Raw genomic sequence first — 24,249 nt, forward strand, 5'->3', positions numbered from 1 at the left:
ACCATTAAAGCCTCCCGGAGTTTCTTTCAAGCCATGTAAAACACTAAAAAGAGCTTTAATACTGCTGGATAGCACTTTGATAGTTCTGCTTGCAAACCACAGGAGTCATTTCACTTCTTCCAGGTAGTCTTTACTTTGCACAAGCTTTTCCTGTAGCAGAAATCCTTGATTAGAGTTACCTGCAAGTTACACAAATTCATTTTGCAGACTATAGCCCTAAGATGAAGGCTAGCTATCACCCCTAGGGGCATTCATATCATTTAAGAACGTACATATTTAAAATATATGCAAAAATGCAATGCTTGTCCTGGTTGCGGCAGTTATAGTTGATGTTTTCCTTAGCAACTGATACAATGCTGTGTTTTGGTTTGAGGATGAGAATAATGTTGATAAAACGCAGCTTCTGCTGCTGCCGTGCCAGCGAGGAGGCTGATGTGCACAAGGATTTGGAGCAGACACAGCTAGGTCAGCAGACCCCAGCTGACCCAAGGGATATCCCACACCATATGGAATCATGCTGAACAATAAAATTGGGGGGAGTTGGCCAGGGAAGGGCACTGATCAGTCTTTGGGGACTGGATTGGCATCGATCAGTGAGCAGTGAGCAACTGTACTGCGTGTCACTTGTATATCCTTTTGTTACTATACTCCACTCCTTTTCTGTTCTGTTAAACTGTCTTTACCTTTTTTCTGATTTTCTCCTTCATCCCACTGGGCTGCAGTGAGTGAACAGCTCCGTGGTGTTTAGCTTCGTGCTAGATTAAAGCATAACAATACTAGAGATAGCGGCTCATTTAACACAATCCTGCGTCTTTTTGTCTAGTCAGTAATACTGCACAGCAGTGTGTCCACAATCAAACTAACTTCTTCAGCCTGTAGTTCCGATCCATCCATAATGCTTTTCCCAAAAAATACCCACCTACAATCTAAAAGAGTTTCTAAACCTATAGGCACGTTTCACAATAAAACTTTTATGTATTACAATGAGCTGGAAACGCACACCAGCCCAGCGCTACCTCGGGCTGCACACACTGCCATCAAGTTAACAGTGACTCAGCAGTGGCTGAGCCTGCTCCTAGCCTCCAGCAAAACAAAGCAGAAGAAAACTCTGTCTTACAAGGATCTAAGCGAACTGCTGGACTGAGCAACGTGGCTGACAGAGTCCTGGATTTTGGTTCTGCAGCTGCAGAACTTCACACGGGCGTCTGTCTGCCAATGGGTTCAGGGGCATCTCTGGCATGATCTGTGAGAGCTGGGACCTGCAGTTGCCAAAAAATGAGTCTGTTTGGTAGGGGTCTAAATGTTACCCAGTGTAAGACGCAAACTTTGTGACAGTGTCACGTTCTAACTAAAGTATGCACAAAGACAACTGAAACAAAGTTCTGTCCTGATCCAGCTGCCTATGGCAGTCTGAGGTAACTAGTCCGAACAAGACAAAAACAAGCGAAGGCAATTAAAAATACTGCATGGCTCCTTTAATCTAAGGGAGACATCTTGTCTAAAATCTTTACCCATGCAAGAAGCCTGAGTAAAACCAGACCGGGTAAAAATACCTATAATTCCACTCTAAATCTGCTTCTTTTTGTGCTTGTAGCAGCACTTTTTGAAGTGCACATTCATATCTGAGTTTATTTCCCTAAAAGTAGTCTGGAAAAAAAATTCAGATCCCTCTAGGGTACAATCTCTAAAGCTCTTATACAGAAGAATGGGTTTTTGTCATTGGCTTTGGTTTAGAAACTTGTTATGCAATTGATCAGCCATCGTTAAGTGCCGCATAATTCCCGGCTGGGGAATACTCGTTAAGAACCTGGGCACTCTCGTCAGTACCTTGTCACTCAGTTCCGAAATCATCAAAGAGAACTGAAGCGAGAACAGAGCAAAGCTGCAGGATGATCCACACATCCAAACCTCTCAAGGGTTGTGTGTGGGTGCCCGAATGGAAACGCACACAGGAGGAACAGGAGCCGTTCAGGAAAGAAAACACTTATGTCTGAAATGGGAATTTGAGAAATTTTGAAAAATTTAAACTAAGTGAATACGGGAGGCTCTCACCGTATTTTAGGACGATGGTTTTGTACAAGCCAGTGCAGTTACTCGACCACGGCCTCTGCAGCAGCACCCCAGGAGCACAGGGTCACACAGCGCAGCCCCGCACCTCACCCAAGAGCCACCGGGAAGGGCGTGCGGCTGTCCCGGCTCCGCCCCTCGCCCGGCGGAGGCGGCCGCCGCGGAAACAAAAGGCGAGGGGCTGACTGACCGGGGGAAAGCGCGGAAGACGAAGAGAAGTGGAGGCTTGGAAGAGAGGGGAGAGCTTGGCTGGGCTGGTGTCGGGGTGCAGGCGGTGCCTTGGTCCACGGCGATGTCGGGCTCGGAGCGGCGGCCGCCGGCGGGTGCGTGTGCGGAGGGGACGCGAGGGGAAGGGCCGGTCTGGTCGGGTTCCTGCCGGAGCCAGCGCGGAGCGGGAGCGGGACGGGGAATGTCTGCGAGGGGCTGCCCGCCCGAAGCGCCCGAGCTTCCCCCAGAGTGGGAGCGCTGCCCGGAGGGCGCTGCCGGCGCTCACGGCGTGCGGGAGCTTTGCGTCTATCCTTTCTGTGAAAACCACGTTCACTCTCCTGTGAAAATTTAAAAAGTTTAATAAAGGACAACAGGAGACAAGGACCACAGAGCAAAGGTTATTACGGCTGGGTGCATCTTGGTCCTCAGGCTAGACCACGCTTATCTTCGGTGATACCACTTATATCTGCCATTACATCTATTGCATCATATTCAATACAAACAATTATGCATCGTAAACTTTTTCCCCAAACTAGTTTACGTATTCCAAGGACTGTTTAGTTTGGGTCCGCCTTTTTAGAGCTGTGATTTTGGTCCATTCTTATCACCTCCCCTCCCCCCAGTTTTCGGGCCTTGATCCACACTGGCCTCAGATGGGGAGTGCTGATAGTTGGCATATCTGTAGCAGTTGTCTTCTTCATATGTTCAGTGGGTGTTATCCCATCCAAGCAGGCCTTTTAGCACAAGTATACTTATATCAGCTATTTCATCAAGCTTAATTAACAACAGAAATTAAAACTATATCTTTATAACTAAGTTACTTTAACATTACACATCTAAAATCCATTTTAATACTTGCAAAAAGCCAATATTATAATATTGGCTTTTTGCAAGTATTATAATTACAATAATATTATAGTGTTGCATATGCAAGTATTATAATTATATGTGTCTATAACATTTCCTTCCTTCCGGAGGAGGAAGGGAAGGGGAAGGTGCGAGGCAAAGGACGGTGGTGGCCAACGAGGAAGTAAGTGGATTTGCAATAGATCCAGCACATGCTGCCAGGGGAAAACCCGTCCTGCTCCCTGGCACAGCTGCGGGACGGGGAAGCAGGGAAGGTCCCTGGCATGTAACAGGAGGGCAGCAAAACCTGAGTTGGGTTCCCGGAGATGCTTAAGATGGTGGGTAATGGGACTTCTTTTGTGTGCCATTCAGTTGTTTCTAAGTGCCTTGCCCTTTGGTCTTGATGGTAAACCTGTGATTCCTTTGAAGCAATCTATCTTCATGAAATTAAAGACAAGTAGTCCTGTTGGTCTCAATCAGATTTTAGAGGAAGCTTGTTCCTGTGTAAGACAGAAAGCTTTTCATAAATCATGATAGTCCAAATAGTGTTTATGTGAATGAAGCTGTGATGTGAGAGTGACAATGAAAAACCAAAGACTAGAAAGTAACTAAACAGGATTAAATTAACAGGAAAACCATATTTTCCTAGTTTCCCGTAGCCCAGGAATCCTAGTCCTCCTGTGTCTACATTTTCTGTCATAAAGTTTGATAACTCTAAAATTTTATGATCAGTTTTGGGGGGGAGTGGATCTCAAGAACTTTTGTCCTCTATCAATACGTAGCTATGTTAGTTTTGCAGAAGGCCTTAATAACATTTGAAAAATAGATGTGAAAAGCTAGTATCGTATGTGCAAAGTAGTTTGCAAAATACATGAACGTGTGACTCTTCTTATAATTGCAGGCCATGTCCAGCTGGATAGCAGACCTACAATACCCACCACAGGTACAGTGTCGTATACAGTTCTCATAATGTGGTAGTTAGTCTCTACCAGTAGGAGTAGTGATTTAATAGCCCACTGAGATGCTTAAGTAAGAGGAACAAGTATTTTGGCCTAACCATCTGCAAGTTTGCAGTTCTGCACACTCCCAAGATGTGTATGTTGCTTGTTGTTCCCACACTGTTACTTTTATGTCCATTCTGTACTAGAGGTGCTTAAAGTCTGTATAGTTCAGCGGAAGACAATGTTTAAATCTTGCATCTTCTCAGTTGTCAATAGCTCTTACACTATCTACTGTGACTCATGTGCTGCATCCATCCTCAAAGAGAACGCTCAGCTTTGTATTAGTAACATTATTGAAAGAAAAGGAACACCAGTTTATTTTTAAGTTATGTAAAATTTTAACTATTGAGTTAGAGTCTCTTTAAAAAAAATACACCCAGCTAGTTAGTTATACTAAATCATAATCTCTGAATATGTTTATATAGGTACAGATAGATAGAAAATATGCATGTCTTGACCACCTGAAATCCAGACTGCTGGAGTCAGAACTTCCAGAACAACCTCCAAAAGCTGTGGGTGCAGACAAACACTAATGAGGCTGTTTACCTGCATGCCTGCTTAACTGATGTGTGAATGAGCTTTTGGTTCACATTAACAGCTAAACTTAAAGGCTGGATGCATTAGTTCAAATTGGTTTTGTTTGTTTATAATCAATGAGTTTGTGGCTAAATGACTTCTTGATTTCTCCAACAGATGGAAATGAGAACATCACAGAAGTAGATGCATTCAATATAAGGTAAAGTTCTGGTGGCAGTGACAGAGATGTCCCAAGGGACTGAGGTCAGTGCAGGGTGTTCTGATTTTTGTTAAGAATTGGATAGAATTATTTGATTCAACTACACCCACTTACAAAACATGTTTGTAGTTTTAGCTACACCAGCTGCAGATGTGAAGGCATGTGGAAGGGACTATGAGGAGTGTTCTGGTTTTATTGTAGGCAATGTGCAAAGACCATCACAATCTGAGGAGCCACTGGACAGACTAAGTGGTCGATTGTAGCACAGGAATATATTCCTATGGAAGGAGGGGAAATGGACCATGGGACAGTGATTCCATGAAAGCCCTGAAAACAGTAAACTGTCTGCCTGATAACTTTACCTCATCCATACAGCTGAGTAGAGAAAGAACAACTTAGGGAATCATCCCTCAATGGTCATTCACAGGATCCAGTGACCAAACTGTCCAAAATCCCCACTAGCCATTCACCTAACCAAATCCTAAGGGAGAGAAATTGCCAAATCTGAAAAAATTCTAGTACTGGTACAGGTGAAATTGTTCATAATTACAAGGCTAAAATTTATCATCTTTGCATTTTCCCATGTTTGGTACTAAGAATGGGAAGGATGTGATGAAGCCCCCAACTTCTCTTATTGGTTATCCAGCCAACATTGTAGAACCTCCCTGACTTTGGACAGTCATCCTAAGTTCCTGTTCTCTGTCTGAATTCTTACGTAGACATTACAAAAAGATGTTTCATTGAGGGGATTCTCATAAGAATGTGGAGAAGCAGAAATAGTCTACGGGTAACAATTGTAATTTTGCTGTGAAACAAAAGCATTTGCTGATGAAACTCTGATCTTCAACATCTGCAGGCAAATATTCTAAGCAACTTTCTCCTGTAATTGCACCAAACCTGAATATTCCGTAGCATGAAAGAAAGTATTAACATGGCAAAAATGACAGCTCTGACCAGAGCCAATCCTAGGGCAGCATGACCTGGACTGTCATTCCATGACCTGTCTATTGCCAGCGCTGTTGCCAGAGGAGTTTCAGTTTCTGTTTTCTGCATTGATAATTACAAAAGCAGAAAGACTGTCTGATTCGTGTTTCTAATTATGGCCATGTCAACATGTAGGATCTTTTGGGTCCAAGTGTTGGACCCAACATGACTGTGGGTCCACAGCCAAGTCCAGAATGTGCTGTCACCCATCCTCTGCTGTGTTTTGCTCATAAACCAATAAAATTGCAGAATGCTGCTCCCAAACACACAGGTATTCTATGTGTTTGCTGCCATGATAAAGTCCTCTACTTAGAAGCTGGGCAGGTCATTTATTCTGTTCTTAAGAAGACCTCTGTCCTTCAACTTCAGGATTTTGTGGGCCGGTTGCTAAAAACTTAGATGAACTTGTCAACTTGTCAAATTAAATTCTCATAGCTTTCATTGCATTAGGGTAAATAACAAACATTTGTTCTCCTTTTGCAAGATACGCTACACTTAGCACCTCATCCCCAGTTTATTGGTTACAATGCAGCACTTGATTTACTTAGAAAAACTTGAAGTAAATCACAGACAGCTACAATTTCAAATAAGTACAGGTGTACTATCCACTTATGTTAATATTTAGCTAAGCACATAATATGGAGAATTGGAGCCATGTCTGAAACGCACCATTATGTGCCTTAACTAATAAAACAGCCTCATTTACCAAGAATGTTTTCCATCTGTGGCAGCAGACAATCACTTGATCCTGCAGTGGAGTACAAAATGAACCATCAAAGAAGAGGACTTGCATTAATCTTCAATCACGAGCACTTTTTTTGGCATTTAAAGCTGCCAGACAGACGTGGGACTATGGCAGACAGAAACAATCTGAAACACACGTAAGAAACTTGGTTGCTCTGCTAACGCTTAAAAAAGTCTGAAATTTAGAAATGGTGGTCAAATTAAGGAGTTACCTAAATCTTGTGTTTAAGTAGAGACCAGAAGATTTTGCAGACATAGCAGCTATGCAACTTGGTGAAGAAAGCTGTAATTAAAAACTTCAAGGCACATTTTTTTAGGTTACAGAAACTGCAGGCATAAGTCCTATGAATTCAGTGAGTCCAGAACTTTCTTTGGACAAACTCTTTGAAGTAACTTTAGGTATTAGACCTGTACTTGACACCAGTTTGAATTCAAAATCAACTTTAGTAAGTTTGTTCATAAATAATGCATAAGAATATTAATTCCCCCACAGGGAAAGAAACTGAGGTGGTAGCAGTTGATCTATAATTTGAGCAAGATTTTTACTAATATCTATCTGTTCTAACAATAGTTTGACAGACCTTGGGTTTGAAGTCAGACTTTTTGATGACCTGAAAAAAGAAGACGTGCAGCAGAGAATTTATGAAGGTAAGAGACTGTGTATTGGTTATGTCTATTGCAGCAGAATTCCCAGATACCTTTTCTTCCAATCTCTCTGTTCATCTAATTTAAAATAAATTGTTTTGCACAAGGAATTTAACATTAGAAGGACTTAAAGATTAGACTGAAAATTGTTTTATTGCAATGTAAGTGAAGCTTCAGTGAAGAGAACTAATTAAGTCACTGAAAGCTGAAAGACAGTATGTGCAGCTGGGAGAAGATAATTACATTCTTCTTTTTATGGTTAGTGAGTGTCCCTTCAGCCAGGTTGAATCAATGCATCTTGAAATCCCTACAGTATGGCTTTTCCTGAAAATAGCATCCATTTGAAAAAAGGACTGACTGGGGATTCAATGATATGATACAAATGTACAATGTTTTTTAGACCTAAATATGACTGGTTTGTCATTTAAACACCACTTGACTATTTCAGCCTCTGCGGAGGACCACAGCAGTGCTGACTGCTTTGTGTGTGTGTTCCTGAGCCACGGTGAGGATGGTCACATTTATGCATATGATGACAAAATCAAAATTCAGACAATCACAGACATGTTCAGAGGAGACGAGTGCCAGAGTTTGGTAGGAAAACCAAAGATATTTATCATTCAGGTAAGAGGTCTATTTCTGAATTCAGTGATGTTAACACTGACTTTTGTCTTCCTGCAATACAAATGTCAGTTTTCCTGATGCAATCTTTCCACAAGGCATTTATGACAAGGATTCTTCTCTTTTTATTAGAAACCCTCATGTCTACTACTGTTAATATTATTCTTACAGCTGTATTTAATAAGTAATTTTACAAAAAGAAAGACAAATTAAACCCATGTCAGATTGACTGTCAGTGTGTATTTAATAGATGAGAAGGCAATACCAGGGTTTTTTGCAGCCTCAGCTCAGTTCCTATTGGTCACACTTCACAGCCCAAGGCTAAGCTGATACGCTGTCTAACCTTTGTATCTTCATTGCTTCCTTCCAGGCAAGTCCCTTTACTTGATCCTTAGTGAAGTTGGGTTTTGTGTTTGGGTTTTTTTCCTGTTCTCTTTGTTTTGTGGGACTTTTTGGTTGGTTGGTTTTTGTGGTGGTAGTGATTTTCATTTGTTGTTGTTGTTGGTTGTTTTTTTTTGTCTATGACCTATACTCAGCATCTCTGTAGAATCCAAAGAATCAAATTAAGGCTTTATTGTCTCAGGAGTACTCTTTGTGCTAAGTAGTCAGATAAAGACTGTATGTAACCTTCTGTTTCTTTCCTTGGTTCATGGGAGAATGAAAGTTGGGAGGTACCTCAGGAGGTCTCTGGTCCAGCCTCCTGTTCAAAGCAGAGTTATGGAGTCAAACCAGGTCATACAGGGCTTTATCCCATCTTTATCCAGATTACAATTAGCAAACTCATATATGAACCTGGCCTTCAGCAGATTGTAACTGCAGTAGTTTACAGAATAATTCTAAGTATTACCTTTTTTTTCCCAAATGCAAGCTTCCTTAAGGCACAGGGTTGCTGCAAGAAGCAGTATATTGTTAATTCACCTTTCATTAGGACTCATTCAGATTTCCTTTTTTTTTAACCTGGTGCCAAAGATGGAAAAAGTACTTTCATATTTCAGTTTTAAGTTCTAAGTAATACTTGGAAATGTTTATAATATATACTCATCAAAAAGCTAATTAACTTAGTTCATCAGCTGAGTTCTTTTCCAGCACAACTGGCATAGCAATTACCTCTGAAAATCAGACAAAGCATCAAGATGAAACTTTATCACTATAAAGAAGATTGTGTTTTCTTTTTTTAGTGGTAGTTCTGAAGTAATGCTCCTTGGTATCTTTTGAGTGTGTTCTTACCTTGTTATCCTTCATGTGTAGCCTTTCTGCACCACTGACAATAGTGGGATCACTGCTGACTTCTCACAGAAAACCTTCCCTCAACAAACACACTTGAGACTGCACTAAGAGCAGGAGTGTAACAGCATGTAATGATGGCTGTGCTTCAGAGCAGTAATTCAACACTGCCTTGCCAGCAAGGGAGGCAATTCTTCCTCTTTACTCAGCAATGGTGAGGCTGCCTCTGAAGTGTTGTGTCCAGTACTGAGTTCCCCAGTTCAAGAAAAATACAGTCTTACTGGAGTGAATCCTGCAAAGGGCCACAGAGATGATTAAGGGACTCTGGAGCATGTTTGATATGAGGAGAGGCTGAGAAAGCTGGACTGTTCAGCTTGGAGGAGATGGCTCAGGGGAATTCTACCAATGTTCTAAACATCTGGTAGGAGGGAGTAAGAGGGAGACAGGCTCTTTTCAGTGGTACCCAAGTGACAAGAGGCAACTGGAACAAATTAAAACACAAAATTTCATCTCAACACAAGAAAACATTTTTTTACTGTGAGGTTGGTCAAACACTGGAAGAGGTCACCCATACAGACTGTGGAGTCTCCACCTATGCAGATCTGACTGGACATAGTCCTGGACAACATGCTGTAGCTAACACTGCTTGAGTCAGGGGGTTGGACTAGATGATCTCCTGTCTTAGTGATTCTGAGATGATCTTGAAGCTTTCATTGGACTTTGTCCCCAACATTTTTAAGTGACAGAGAAATAAATAGGTCTTTCTGAAGGCAGAGTCATGGTAATGTGGCACACCTAGCTGAACAGAAGTGCCTCTGGTTATTGTCAGAATTATCCTGTTAACAGTGAACTCAGCAGGGCTGCAAACATAACAACACTTCTCACCAACAGGCCTGTCGAGGTGATAAACACGATGATCCAGTCATTGCTCATGATTCAACAGACAACAGCAGTGAATCCCTTGTCAATGAGACTGAAGTGGATGCAGCTAGTGTCTATACTCTGCCTGCTGGTGCAGACTTTATCATGTGCTACTCTGTGGCGCAAGGTGAGTTCTGATACGGTGTCTGATACTTCACTGTAACAACTCTGAACACGTCTTCATTTTGCAGTCCAAAAAATGAGAACAGTTCCATCTAAATCTGATTTACATGTCTGATAAGTAGTAACTTGTCTGGGAAAGAATGTTACGTGCTAAAGAAGAAGTGAAAGTAAATTATCAAGGTGCATTAAATTTGCCAAGCAAAAGCATTGCATCAGTCTTCTGGCTGAGCTCTGAACACGTCTTCATTTTGCAGTCCAAAAAATGAGAACAGTTCCATCTAAATCTGATTTACAAGTCTGATAAGTAGTAACTTGTCTGGGAAAGAATGTTACGTGCTAAATAAGAAGTGAAAGTGAATTATCAAGGTGCACTAAGTTTGCCAAACAAAAGCATTGCCATCAGTCTTGTGGCTGAGCTGCCTCCTGACAGTCAGCATCCATCTCTTCCCCAAGATTCTGGTGGCTTATAAATTTCCCTGCACTACATAGCTGTTCTCTCCAGTCCCCCCCATGTATGTTGTCCTCAGTCCCATCTGCTCTCTTATGAAGTAGAGATGCAGTCCTGTAAGCTACCAATCCCTGAATCATGTTCCTCTTAGCTGAGCACAAGTGGTACCAAAGCCATTTCCCATCTACAATTTGCAGTGTTAATTGGCAAAGTAAGATTTACACCCATTAGTAATTCCTTATAGATGGTAGCTAGCAAACAGTGACTCTCATAAATATTTTTCCAAGAGGTTATCACTATTTACATTTGGATGTAATTTTATGTCCTTTTTCTACTCTAGGCTACTATTCTCATCGTGAAACTATAAATGGCTCCTGGTATATCCAAGATTTATGTGAGACCCTTAGGAAGCATGGATCTTCCTTGGAGTTCACAGAACTTCTTACTGTTGTTAACAGGAAAGTATCATATCGCAGAGTAGATATGTGCAAAGACATTAATGCTATAGGGAAAAAACAGATTCCTTGTTTTGCCTCAATGTTAACTAAAAAATTGTATTTTCATCCAAAATCTAAGTAGATTATTTATCAGTGATGACCATTACTATTATTTGCTGCAGAGCAAAGAGAATACCATCTTAGTTGAGGAGATGTAATGTTCTACAAGATTGTCTGCAACATCACTGGGATCAAACATTACAGTTTATATACTTCATAGTTTCTAAAATCTTAAAGCACTTTTAAAGCTAGAATTACACCAGGGAATTCATAACAGGAAATATGGGAAAAGTTGACTGGTGCCAAACTATTAGAAGGTGCTCAGATGTTATTGAAATTGATGCTCCAGACTACTTTTTTCTTAGAAGTGTCTTGCTTGGTTGCCATCTAACTATGGCACATTTTACTATTTCCAAAACATTTATAATGTTCAGTTAGATTAACTTGTGTTGCTCCTTGAGCACAGTTTACAGGGAATATGGTTTGTAGAGCATCTTTTTAAATTTGTGGACATCAGAATCCACAACTTTTGTAGCTTTATTGGGCTTTTTAGACATTTTTTAATTTTCTTGCAACACTAAAAAGGAACTTAATTCCTTGAATACAACTGTAGTATTAATACAGGATTAATCGAACAGGGTTGATTAATAAAGGGTTTCCTTTTGCTTGAATATAATTTATGCTTGAGGCACAATTACAGTTTGCTGGTACTTTGCATTCTCAGGAGGAAAACAGCAGTAATGAGATGTGACCATGTACAGTTTGCTCAGGGTGAGCTTGCCTTTTCCGTATCTCTAAAGCTGCTGGACATCTCTAGGCAGCTCTACAAAATATAACATATGCAAACATTCATACTTCAGGCCTTTGAGTTGGATCAGGCCTCCTCTTGGCCCTGGAGAAGATCAGCCATACCTCTGTCATTGTGTACATAAAAGTGACAGTGCATGGTCACCACAGGATTGTTACTGCTGCAGTAATTGTGGTGCTGACTTGAACCAAATGTTTCTTTTTTTTTTTAACATTATTAATTGTTCCTCTGAGGGACAAGAGAGAACTCAAACTGAGCAAAGTTGTCTTAATCCACTTTCCTGGGGAAAAAAATAATCGGTTTACTGGTTCTGCTTTAGTTAAGTCATTCCATATACAATGTTCTGAGTCATAAATGCTGTATCTTACTACACCTACTTTTAAACATTGTATAAATCATGTATGTTTGAATGTTTTGATAAATTCTTTCAATAAAGTGCAACAGTGAAACATAAATTATTTTTAACAAGTTTGAGATACCTTAATTTTCCAGCACTAATCCATTTTCCTGGGGAAAAAATAATCAGTTTACTTGTTCCGCTTCAGTTAAGTCTTTCCATATACAATGTTCTGAGTCATAAATGCTGTATCTTCCTACACTTCCTTTTAAATGTTGTATAAATCATGTATGTTTGAATGTTTTGATAAATTCTTTCAATAAAGTGCAACAGTGAAACATAAATGATTTTACAGCAAGTTTGAGATACCTTACTTTTCCAGCACTATTTACTAAGAAAGCTTAATTGTCATGCTAATCTAAACTTCACCTGTGGTGTCACAAAGAGTCAATGCACAGAGCAGGGAAAAGGAAACAGTAATTTCAGGAAAAGAATCTTTACTACTCCATGCAGAAGCTAATTATTCTATGAGCTTCTGTTATGTTATAGTAAATGGTACTAAAAAGGCTGTCCTTGTTTGTTCTGTCATTTTACCAGCAGTAAGAATGCCTCCATTGTACTGATGACATTTGACAAGTATTTAGAAGAACTTTGCTTCAGCAGTTTCTTCATAGGGTTCTAAAGAAAAAATCAAACAAGCAAAACAAACCCAAACCATCAAGTGACCAAATCATTTTTAAAGCTATTTATTGCAACTTTTAAAACTTCAGTGGTCAAAAATACACAGGTGCTATGGAGTAACTAAATGTTCGTATCAGCTTTGAAGGGCATCTCCAATATACACAAAACCAAACTCAGTCTTTGTCGTTGATTTCCTGGATGGGAAGCCTCAGGCGCAGAGGTTGGCGCAGTCGCCTCAGGGATTCTTCTGCCTGCCAGTGAAAGAGAGGGAGAGTTCATCCTTCTGCAGCCTCTGTTTTCTCAACTTTCACACATGCGCTGTCTTTCTTTTCTCAGAAAGCACTGGTCTTAGGCAAGGAACCAAACCAATCAAACAGAGAATGCTGAACACTGACAGACCTGCTCAACTCATGCAGTCTCCAGAGAGAAGCATGAAGCCTGCCCATCAACCCACTCACCCACACCTCAAAGTATTATTTTGCTGAAATGACAATAAAAAATTCATACCCCCAGGCCACCAAAAAAGCATCAAACTCTTAACATTATGTCAATTACAGCACATGAAATTACACCCTGAACTCTGGGTTTTGAGCTAAAATTAGAAGTAGTTCCATTTTCTTTTATAAGACATTGAACACAGGACTGTCAAGATGGGATGGAGAAGTAATAATTGAGGAGTGAGAGATCTGGTACAACTATTTCATGAAGGCCACCAAATTTCTCCTAGGTGTACATACCACCTTTTCCATCCCATCACCCATATTCTGTAAATCTAAGTCTTTTAGCTGTGGAATAAGCTTATGATGTCAAATGCTGAACACTCTGCAAGGCAATCTCCTTCCAAGGAAGGGAGGAGATTGGTTTACCACAGCAGTGCAGCAAACATACTGTGCCCAAAATAAATGCAGCTATTGTATTAAATGGCCAAAAATGCAACATTAATTAGAGTAAGCAAAAAATAGATGTCATGCTGATAAACTGACTTGTTTTAAATTAAATTCATGAAGGTCTCCCTTTCTGATGACCTACAGAAGTAGTTTATACATCAAAGGCAAACATTGTAAAATTATCTGAACAACTGAAACTGGCTGATAAGCAATACAGCAATACAGAGTTTTGATAGCAAGCTGTGAGGTCAATTTTCTGTTAGCTGAGAGTTTACTGAGAAAGTCTTAAGCCAGAAGCTGCATCATAATTGCAGAACTGCACTTAAATACCTCTGCTAGGTCGTCTTTGAGCTTGTTGTATCGTTCCACATTGAAACGCTGCTTTTTGGATTTGCGGTAGAAGTAGTGGAGGAACTGCCTGTCCTTAGCGTGAGGATAAATGTAGTCCTGGGGAAGGAAGGAGGACATGGATTTGTGGTTAGCAAGGAAACTGAGTAGAGGTCAGCACATTAGAAACTCAGCCTTTTTCAGGAAGATTTACCTTGTCCAGCACCTAAGTATGTTTTGTAAAGAGGCTACATATGAAATGCTGCTCTTACGGGGGCCATAAGGGCTTTTTAAACACATAGTAGGAGTAATTTCTATCATGTCTGAAGATTTCTAACATGATTTTCAGTTATAATAAAGACATTGGGTGATCTTCATGACTGGAGCCACCTCAGCCAATGGAGTCTACTTCCAAGGAGTCAGAGAATATTCAGGAACTACTTCTTGAGGACTTATTTCAAAGTCTTAAGCAATGGTGCCAGCAGCTGTTCAAAAAAGCCAAGTAGTAATCTCTTTATCTACTCACAAAAAGTAGGAATGGCTTAGCCCTTCTTAAAAACCAGTCAGAAGGAGCAAAAATCACATTCTGAGCCAGCTCTTCATAAAAAGAGATATGTCTCCCCTCTTCACGGAAGGAACCTAATTTCTCACATGGTCTATAGATCCATTTGTATAATGGAAGAAAGTACTGGTTACTCTACCACATACTTCCACAACAAAAAGAGTTTTGCATTATAGAAAGTTCAACATCAAGATGTCCACTTTGAGAGTAAAGTACAGAGATAAAACAGGAAAAAGAAACATTTCTCAAAGTCTTAACAGGATTTCAGAACAAGCCTGTATTGTGAAGCTAAGTTAAGATCTGAGCAAACCTTTAGCTTCTACACAATGCCTGCCTCATTTCAGCTGTCCTAGTTTACCTCTGTTCATTCTAAGTCATGGAAAAGTGGTCAGATTATGAAGAGCAGAGCAGTATCATTTTTTCAGGCACCAAATATACTTCAGTGTATTTCAGTAATGTAACTGCCAGAGTTCCAAACAGTTTGGTACCTTGCACTGTATATACACAAACTCCAGCAAATAAAAACTACTGTTGGATGATTTGCTGCTGTAAGGCAGCATTCATAAACTGGCACAGCACTACCAGTTGCTCTCCCATTACTGCAGTGAGCAAGGTGCCATTTACTATGCAAAGTCATCTACAAACATTTTAAAGGAGAGACTTCTTTACTCACTTTTCATTCTAGGTTATGAAATCTTACCAACAGTAGTTATGCTCAGTAGCTGGCCTGCAGTTCATGTGCAGCAGTACCTGCTTGATTCTGCATGATGTAATGTTTGTATCCAGTTGCATTAGGGATCAAATAAGCCCCTGTCTGATGGCAAGGCCACTTAGTGAATTCTGTTTTCATGAGAGTTCAAACATTGTGATTCACAGACTCAGTTTTCCTCCTTTTCCATTTTCCAGACATTTAGAAGACAAGGACTCACCTGCTTGGTAAGAACGAAATAGGCATAGAAAGCCATGGCACTCCCATAGGTGATGAAGTACGTGACTGGCTCCATGATGTCCCACGAGTAGACCCACCACGTGAGCCACGCCAGTGCTCCCCCCTGAGTTGACATCAGGGCTAGGCCAACCCATAAAAGCCTGGAGGTTTTTGCATCTGCACTGTCCATGATTCTGGCTTTCATCTGAAGAAAAGAAATGCAGAAACCTGTTCAAATAAACATGAGTATTCCTCTGATGAACAGCTCCTCAACTATGTTTTCTCCCCCTGGGCTAGATCCTTTCTCAGGATCGCTTACCAACACCTCTTACTGACTTACCCTGCTGAGAAAGTAAAAGCACTGAAGTCCAAGGGCAACCAGATCTTCTTACCATTGTGCACCGAGAATTCCTCCTTTTAATCTCCCCTTTGCACTGCTAGGGATCTATGTCCGTTTGATTTCCATTTACATTCAAGGCAGTTCTGGGTAACACTGAGTCTGGCCCTCATAAAGCAGGAGTCCTACTGTCCAATACCCTAAGCCACGGATGTCAACTCCACTACTGTGGTTTTTTGCTGTCATGGGTATTCAGAACTCATAAAGCAACAGATGACTTTCAATGACATTTCAACAAATGGCCTTTTAATCTCAATACTAGCCATGTTCACGACAGCTTTCTCCAGGTGCTGTGGTTTCTACCCCATTAATGTCCTCAACAGGTAGAAAAATATCTGAATTGAAAACAATTCGCATTCTACCTGAGTTGACCTCGTTTACATAACAAACAGAACAGACACACCCTAGCCATTCATGCTGTTTTTCTTCTGTCACAGGACTTACTTCGGATGAAATAAAAAGCTTTTGAGTTTAAAAAAAAAAGTACCCCCACTTTCCAACCTGTTCAAGAGGCAGCAGCTCTCCTTTCAGATGGTCTAGCCTCTGTAGCAATTCTCTCTCTTTCCTGATCTGGTGATCTTCTAAATGTAGAGCCACAAACAGTCTGTGAACCAATGATTTGATATCTTCCATTTCAGTAGCATGCTCACTACTCAGCTTATCTGAAAAGAAAATATTTGTCATATAACCATTTCAAGAATATACCCTTCTTCATTCTCTCCTCACCTCCAGCCCCAAAAGCAGGACCATCCAAAGGTAGAAAGACAAAGCCAAAGAGAAACACCTTTCTTCCAGGTCCCACTTTTCTGAGACTTCCCATGCCTTTCACTAAATGAAGTGAGATGACCAGTTATTAAGGATTGCTCTTACCTTTTACAGGAGCTGATACACTGTATGCTGTGTTGTTGATAACAAGCTTAAAGTCATTCATCAATAAGACCTCCATTAAGGTTGCATCAGAGACCTTGCTACCATCTGCAGAAGAAAGATTTCAGTTCTAGATCACTTATCATGAGGCGTTTTAAACATTAGCAGATAACCCTGCAGAAAAGTGCTGGGGTTCTTCACTAATAATGTTTGGAAGCAACTCTACTTTTAGAGCTGGTAGATAATACTAAACAGTCAGGTGTGATTCTTGGGGCTGTCCTGTGCAGAGAATGGAGTTGAACTTTGATTCTCTGGAGAACCCTGTTCTATGTTTTTGGTTGGGTTTTTTTTTCTTTAATGCAGAAATTTACATGAATGGTACCCCACAAATTTTACATGCAATTTTACAGCTCCTACCAAAAGTCCAATTGGATTAATTAGCAGGAACTACTACTCATGTAACTGTGGTTGCCAGGAGCATACTGGGGTTCAGATGCCCCAAAGGCCCCCAGAGCCACACACCACTGGACACATCTCTCTGGCATGAGGGTTTGAAAAGCCAAGGAGCTGTTTGAGATGATTCTCCTTTTCTAAACACAAAAAGGCACCTTCCCCTGTCCTTGCCAAGGGCTAGGCAGCTTTACTCCCAAAATGAATAACCAGAAAGGCCACAAAATACCTAGATTTTTGTATGTAGATATTTGTCACAGTGCTACTGCCTCAGCTCCTCCTCCACCTGCCCTCACACATCCACTACAGAAAGGCTCCACAGTCAACCCCACATCTGCAATTATTTGTACAGAGAACCCTGTCCTCAGGCCCCATCTGATGAGGCTTAGACTACTGAACTCTGCAGGCAAACGCCCCAGCTGGCTCACCTGCCCACTCTGTATGGGTAGCAAAGCAAACCCAAAAGCCAGTCACTTTCAACCCAAAATTGTAATGTGCCTATCCACTCATTTCTTTTTTTTTCCAGTGTAATAAAACATCAAGGCTCATTTGCATGCACATTATTAAGGTGACATTTATAACTCTTTCTATAACATTTAAGGGAAAAATGCTTTTCAAAAGAAGTGCCAGACAGGCTCTTTGTTCTGGATGTTCTGAATACACCACTGATTTAGCAACCTGTGCAACCTTATATTAACTGAAGAGAAGTTTTAAGGAAAGAGAGGTATTTTATTTTAGAAAATTCCTCACACGCTTTAAGCAAAGGCTACTTTAATTCTTGTACCTAAATACAAGTGTTCCAATGTGGACAAAGGGTATTTTTTTGTCTACAAAAGGTTTGCAGGATGAAGATCATATCCACAGATAATGAAAGCTAGTCATCATACACAGCACTGATTACTTCAGTTAAGGTTACGTTTCATTTAATGGTTAAATGACACAGAAGTGTGTCTACACTAAATCAAGGGTTCATAATTTTTATTTAATAATTGATGTTTAAGTTCAACTCCCAGTACTTGACCAATAGTTTCTCTTTACAGTATCAGTTTCCTAATGAATTAAACATCTCAGCTGTTCTGTAACATTACAATTGCCCAGCACTTGACAAATACAGAACAGAGAACTATATTGAGTCACTGTTTTAATCTAAGTATTCCCAAATCAGAAGGGATGGGGGTGTGTTTAAACACATCAGACAAGGTGAAAACAACTCAAATTCATCTCCACTTTAGAATCTGCTACCTGTCCAAGCCAAAAATGCCAGATTGCAAGTTTCTTACAGGAATTACCTCGTGCTTCATAAGTGACCCAAGTTTGCACTGAAGCAGGAATAGTTAGCTTTTGCTGACATAGCAGAGAGGAAAGCAATCCGCAGTGAATCCCAAACACTCCTGTCCTGGATGTCTGCACAACAGTAATACCCAAAGGTTAACTGCTGCCAGCACAAGTTCTGCCCCACACCACTAAGAAATCCTTTGCAGGGAAAAACTTCTGTGTTAAGGCGAAGGCCAGCTGCTCACAATGACCATTTCTTACAGTGGCTTCTGAAGATAAAGAGTCTTTTTAGGAAATTAACTTCAAGAGAATTTTCTATTTTTGCTCCCAAGCAGACACTGTCAAAACAAAGCAAAACAAGACCAAAAAACCCCAAGATACCTGTTGCAAAGACTTCAGCTCTCTCAATTCCTTTATCTTCTCTTTGCACATCCTGCAGGAATGCTCCTACAGTGGTCACTACCGGCTTGACAGTGAACTGACAGCGTTCACTTCTTGTGGGCAGCATAAGAGTTATCACAGGAAGACCATGTCTGTAATTAATAGTTACTTCTGGGGGGTAAAAAAAGAAAACTAAGTGAAAAAGTTGCATTGTAGATTGTAGTTTAATGTAAAGCTGCTTTTAAAACACAGGATAAATAAGGAAAATTACACAAAACAGTTCTAGATTTAAAAAAATTAATATAGTACTTCAATTTCTGGAAAATATATACAAAACCATGCAATTAATGTGACCTCACATCTCATAAAATAAATAAAAAGCTTGTTACACTGACGGGAAGGGGGAGAAGTTGCTGTGAACGCTTACCATCAGATGGCACCAGTGTGCTGTAAGGCGTTCCTTCCCGGCCCCTCCAACCTCCGGTGTGCCTCCAGAGCCTCACCTGCAGCAGGGACACAAGGGAACTTGCCTTAGAATAGTTAGGCTGCAAAGTGTACCTGGTTAAAGGCAGCACCCAGCCTGTCACGGTGATCTGCTTCCGTGTGATCTGACATCAGAGGTGTCTGCCCGAAGAAAAATCCTTTACTTGGCAATTCTATGAAAAAGGTGAAACCATCTTTATAGGAAGCAGAATTTCTGCTAAAGATATTACAGTATTGCCCATAGAAAAATTTCTTGTCTATTGTGGCTTAATTAACTCAATGAAAAAAGAGCAGAGGAAGAAAAGAAAAGAAAAAATTTGCAGTGTTTCTGAAGTGCTTCATGCAACTCTTGCAATAAAACCTCTCCTCCCCCCACAAAACAGCCTTTTGAAAAACCTCTACCTCGTGGCACCTAAAAGCAAAATTCCACAGTGTAACTTCCAACAGAGGGCATGACTTCAGTGAAGACTCACTGCTGAATCGTGAACAACAGTCACAAATAAAATAATAAGGTACTGAGGTCACTACCTGTTGCGTCATAGTTATATACTGTGTACCAAAGCTGGCTGTTGAGATTTGTGCTGCTGAAAGACAATAACAACAACAGAGCTTGAAGATATTTTATGTTTTAAATATGAATGGCTTCAACTGCATGCTGAGAGATGCTGCTGCAAGTACCAGCACCAGAGTCCAGTACAACACTAAAGGAGGCACAGCCAGATGCAGTGAGTACCCTCTCTGCCCCAGGACAGTGATGACAGTAGGTTTCTGAACCTGCAGGGTTACACACCAAAGCTTGCACCTTCCAGAGCCACTGGGGAGAACCATCAATACACTTCAACACAACCATATCAAAACACAGAAGACAAAGTGCTCTGATTACACCCATTACTTAAAGCTGTCCACCCAGGCTGTGGAAGGTACAATGTCCTTTGCTTCTACAGCTAATCCCCTGCACAAGGAGAGGGACAATTTTATTGCAGTGATTCCACACAGCCGATGTTTTTGCTGTAAACTAGGAGTAACAGGTAAAAGAAGGGAAATCACATCCCTGACCAAACTGGTTACAAAAAACACACATAGGCTGGACCAAGGCCTGGGATTTGAAATATGATAGCTGAGGAAGGTGGAAAACAATGTGGAGTGAGATGATAAGGATCGATTTTCCCCCAGTAAGCTTTATAGCTCATCTTTCTGAAGGCCAAAACATTTCAGAGTCTGCAAGATAATATTCTTTGACATGGCAGGAAAACAAAACATTAAATGCACAAGGCCCTGGCTATTCAATATGCCAAACACTGCTCACCACATTCACATGATATATTTGTTTTTAAAGAAATACAGCCTTGGCTGTCTGGATAGGAATATGCTATTAGGTTAAATAAAAAAAATTCTATAAATGAATCTGTGTGTTTTAAAGATGCTGATGCTGCCCTAACTTTATATCCGGAACAAGCACTTTTCAGGATTTAAAGAAAGTAAGTAATTCTGTGAGTTTTCAGCACTGAGAAATCTGTGTGTTGTAATCTTCAGGTATCAAAGACAGTCAGAAACTTAGACCAAATAGCAGAATATCTTAAACACAAAAGCATTGCTCAAAAAAAGGTAGATAGGAGTACAGGAATGCTGACAGCCTGTCCCAGATTGAGAATCAAGATGTATTCCATTTCCCATCCATTGTCTTCTGTTAAGTGAGCAGTCTGCCTTCTCTCTTTCACAACCTATCCTCTCTCAGGGGAGACATCTGCTGATAATGAGCTATTGATAATGAGTCACTGCGTGACTGATAAGAACTATAACATCCCATTGTGAGATGCTCTGCCCAGAGGGAGGAGCCAAGCATTCCTAACTGGATGTACTCTGGGTTTTGGGGACATCAGAGGCAGCCTTTCCACTGGCTCCCAAGACCAACAGCTGGGGTTTTTCCACTGGACCTTCAGAGGAAGACTACACCCTTCTACAGGATCACTGCTCCAACAGAACCACATCTGCCACTCCAGGACTGCAGCCATTCCAATTTAGACTGCTACCAACACGCTGGCCAAAGGAGTGTCAGGTTGTATTCTGAATTTGTCAGTGGCTTTCCTTTTGTATTATTGCATGTATTTTGTTTCTTTTTCCTTTTCCTAATAAATTGTATTTCTGACTTAGAGTCTCTCACTGGTTTTGCTTTCAAACCAGAACACAGCCACCCAGAGCTACGGAAGCATCCGGTAACTTGTCTTGTTTCTTCAGCAGAACAAGAAACTTTCCCTGGAGCCAGGCAGGACACAGCCCAGCTCACCAGTTCCCATCCCATTTACAGGGGGCACCTGCACCCACAAAACATTTAGGAACACAGCCTGGAGCAGGGAGACAGCCCTCAAAACAGGATCTGCTTCGGAACAGCACGCAGGAAAAAATAGCTTTGAACATAACAGCAACTCTTGTTTCTTCAGGAGGATATACAAGGGATAATAAGGAATTCATTTTTTTGCAAACTTTGCAATCAGTATCTAGATACTGATCACCTAACATGCCCCAAGCAATGAACTGCACCCTGCCTGTATTTCAAGGTTACCCAAATTCCCAACAAAAGAAATTAATTATCTACTTTACTTACAGAAGAAGCAATGCATTCAACAATCAATACAAATTAAAATATTTAGATACGTTTAATATATTAATTTAAAATACTTATTAAATCATATTTCTTGAAATAAGATCTTCACAGTAGTTCATTTTATTATTCTTTTGATTTTGACATTGCCATTCATGATCCATTGAAAGAATCTCTATATATTGGAGCTTGTTTTTTTCAGATTGTCTCAAATGCAGACTACCCATTAAAATCACCGGCAAAGAATAAAAATGCAAGAGCCACAGAGCCATGGAGTTGTACTCATATGCAAATAATTATCTTTCCATATTAGCTCTAGGTTAATGAATTGGGAAGCATGAAGAGCTGGGTTAACTTTCCCCCTCTGTTTCCAGATTTAAATCTCCACTTTCAGTGAAGTTATTAAACCATTAGCTTGTGCCCTAGAGCCAAATCATTGTGCTCCTTTTGAGATGCCTGGAATGACCCCTATCCTACCTCTGGAAAAGAAATGTCAGTCAGCAAGCATCGCAGCTACAAGGAGGACTTGAACTACCAAGGAGGACTTGAACTACCGGAACAAAACAGAGAGACTACTGCCCTCACAACAACATGAGTGAGAGCTGAACCAGAACTGTGTGCCCTGAATTAAGTGCATCACAACCTCTGAGATACTGTAAGGAGCACAGCATACTACAACAACTCTTCTCTATGCCAGTGCATGCCTCTTGGCTAACTCCTCTAACCTCACAAAGGCTAAGCAAGCTATTCTACAGCTTTCTGCAATTTGCACACACATGTGGCACAACACCTGGCTCGAACACTTCTAACACAAGCACAATGATGTTCAGGAGTCAAAGGCTGATGAACAGCATTTAGTTGTGAAACACTCCTTCCCCCTCAGCTATACCTGCAAAATATATATATATAATGCAAAATACATGGGAGCAGCAGATGTCCACATCTGCCACATCTTTTGATTCAGTTCAAGGCATGGACTCTTCTGGGAGTGAAAACTCTTAAGAATTTACGGCGTAGAGTGTTAATTGTGATAAAAAAAATCCAACATAATCTGTTAAAAATACCAGTTGGTATAAAATGGAAAATATATACGCAAGTATATATGCAAGTATTTTAATATAACTTCCTCTGTTAAGGGCGCCTCTGGTCTCTAACAGCAGAGAAGTTGCCACTGTTAAAGTCAAGAGTGTAAATTTCAGCATTTTGCTGGTGATTTTCAGCAAAGTTTTAGGGACTAATGCAGCATCATAACTGAGCTGGAAAACCAGGCAGCCAGACATGACAAGTGGGAGAGACTGGAATAGAAATACCGTATTTTTCACTTTTGAGAGTGGCAAATGACTGAACCTACCTATACTGCAATTTCTGGAGCTAGCTGTTACAAATAATCTACCTTTTATGATCTTGAGTGATTGTTCCTGCAAACTTAAGCTCAAATTCACTTCTGACCAGTTATGTCTAAGAAATTAGCATCATTACCAGTATATGAGGCGACATGAAAGCCTCTGATCTTCCTCAGCACTACATATACAAAGAGTAACCTCATCAGGAACCGTAACATCTGTTCTGTAGAACATTATCATGTGGGTGGGAAGAGAGAGAGCATAGAAATAAAATATTTTTCACACAAAAAAGTAATACACAATTCTAAAAAAAATGTTATTAGGACACTTTCTGAGAACACTTTCTGAATTACTGTTTACTTAATTTTGACCTACCATACCAAAATATTGTAACAAGTCTGAATCAAAATGCAGCTAGCCAGCAATCATATTTTTGAAATTTTTGTCTTTGCTTATATGCATCTTGGAAGATATGATAGTTTCTGTTTGTTATTTCAACAGCAATAAAAAATGGAACACTCCTTCAACATTTGAGTCCCCAATAACTTGCATTTATTAGGGAAAGCAACCAAAAAAGAGTCAGTTCAACACTGTCTGCCCTCTTCCTGAAGGGACATGCAATACTACAAAGTGATGTACTATATTTCTTCAGTGTGAGATCCTTTTGAGACTGCCTCAAGTCAAACTCATGAGTAGCCTTCACAAAAAATAATGCAGACTCTTATGTGAATGGTCTCCCCCATTCTCATTTCCTTCTCTCTAAGGCAATGATAAGAATCTGATATGGAGAAGCACAATAATAATATGCCCTACTCCACAAAGCACAAGCATTTTACCCTTAATTACAGTGCAGCAAAACA

The 24,249-nt window shown here is 40.5% G+C and overlaps 2 protein-coding genes across 3 annotated transcripts in view; one reads left to right on the forward strand and one right to left on the reverse strand.

The window, feature by feature from the left end:
* The first annotated feature begins 2,328 nt into the window (after nt 1–2,328).
* Nucleotides 2,329–12,883, forward strand: CASP6 (caspase 6). 2 transcript variants are annotated; one of them, XM_068187409.1, is made up of 8 exons: nt 2,329–2,390; nt 4,022–4,063; nt 4,815–4,857; nt 6,573–6,722; nt 7,157–7,233; nt 7,679–7,854; nt 9,967–10,123; nt 10,908–12,883. In XM_068187409.1, exons 1-8 carry the CDS (start codon nt 2,360–2,362, stop codon nt 11,144–11,146), a joined length of 915 nt encoding a protein of 304 aa, XP_068043510.1. In that variant the 5' UTR covers nt 2,329–2,359; the 3' UTR covers nt 11,147–12,883. The 2 variants fall into 2 exon arrangements, with proteins under 2 accessions (XP_068043510.1, XP_068043511.1); XM_068187410.1 differs by having other exon boundaries at nt 6,576–6,722.
* A 58-nt stretch (nt 12,884–12,941) lies between these two features.
* The window catches only part of MCUB (mitochondrial calcium uniporter dominant negative subunit beta), a 45,493-nt gene continuing 34,185 nt past the window's right edge, over nt 12,942–24,249 (reverse strand). The window contains exons 2-8 of the mRNA XM_068187411.1: nt 19,392–19,467; nt 18,965–19,135; nt 16,862–16,966; nt 16,493–16,653; nt 15,596–15,799; nt 14,108–14,224; nt 12,942–13,141 (exon numbers count right to left, since the gene is read on the reverse strand). Of these exons, the coding sequence (XP_068043512.1) occupies nt 13,064–13,141; nt 14,108–14,224; nt 15,596–15,799; nt 16,493–16,653; nt 16,862–16,966; nt 18,965–19,135; nt 19,392–19,467 (912 nt within the window). The 3' untranslated portion in view covers nt 12,942–13,063. The remainder of the gene's footprint in view (nt 13,142–14,107; nt 14,225–15,595; nt 15,800–16,492; nt 16,654–16,861; nt 16,967–18,964; nt 19,136–19,391; nt 19,468–24,249) is intronic.

Source organism: Anomalospiza imberbis, chromosome 4, assembly GCF_031753505.1.
Source record: "Anomalospiza imberbis isolate Cuckoo-Finch-1a 21T00152 chromosome 4, ASM3175350v1, whole genome shotgun sequence".
Taxonomy (NCBI): domain Eukaryota; kingdom Metazoa; phylum Chordata; class Aves; order Passeriformes; family Viduidae; genus Anomalospiza; species Anomalospiza imberbis.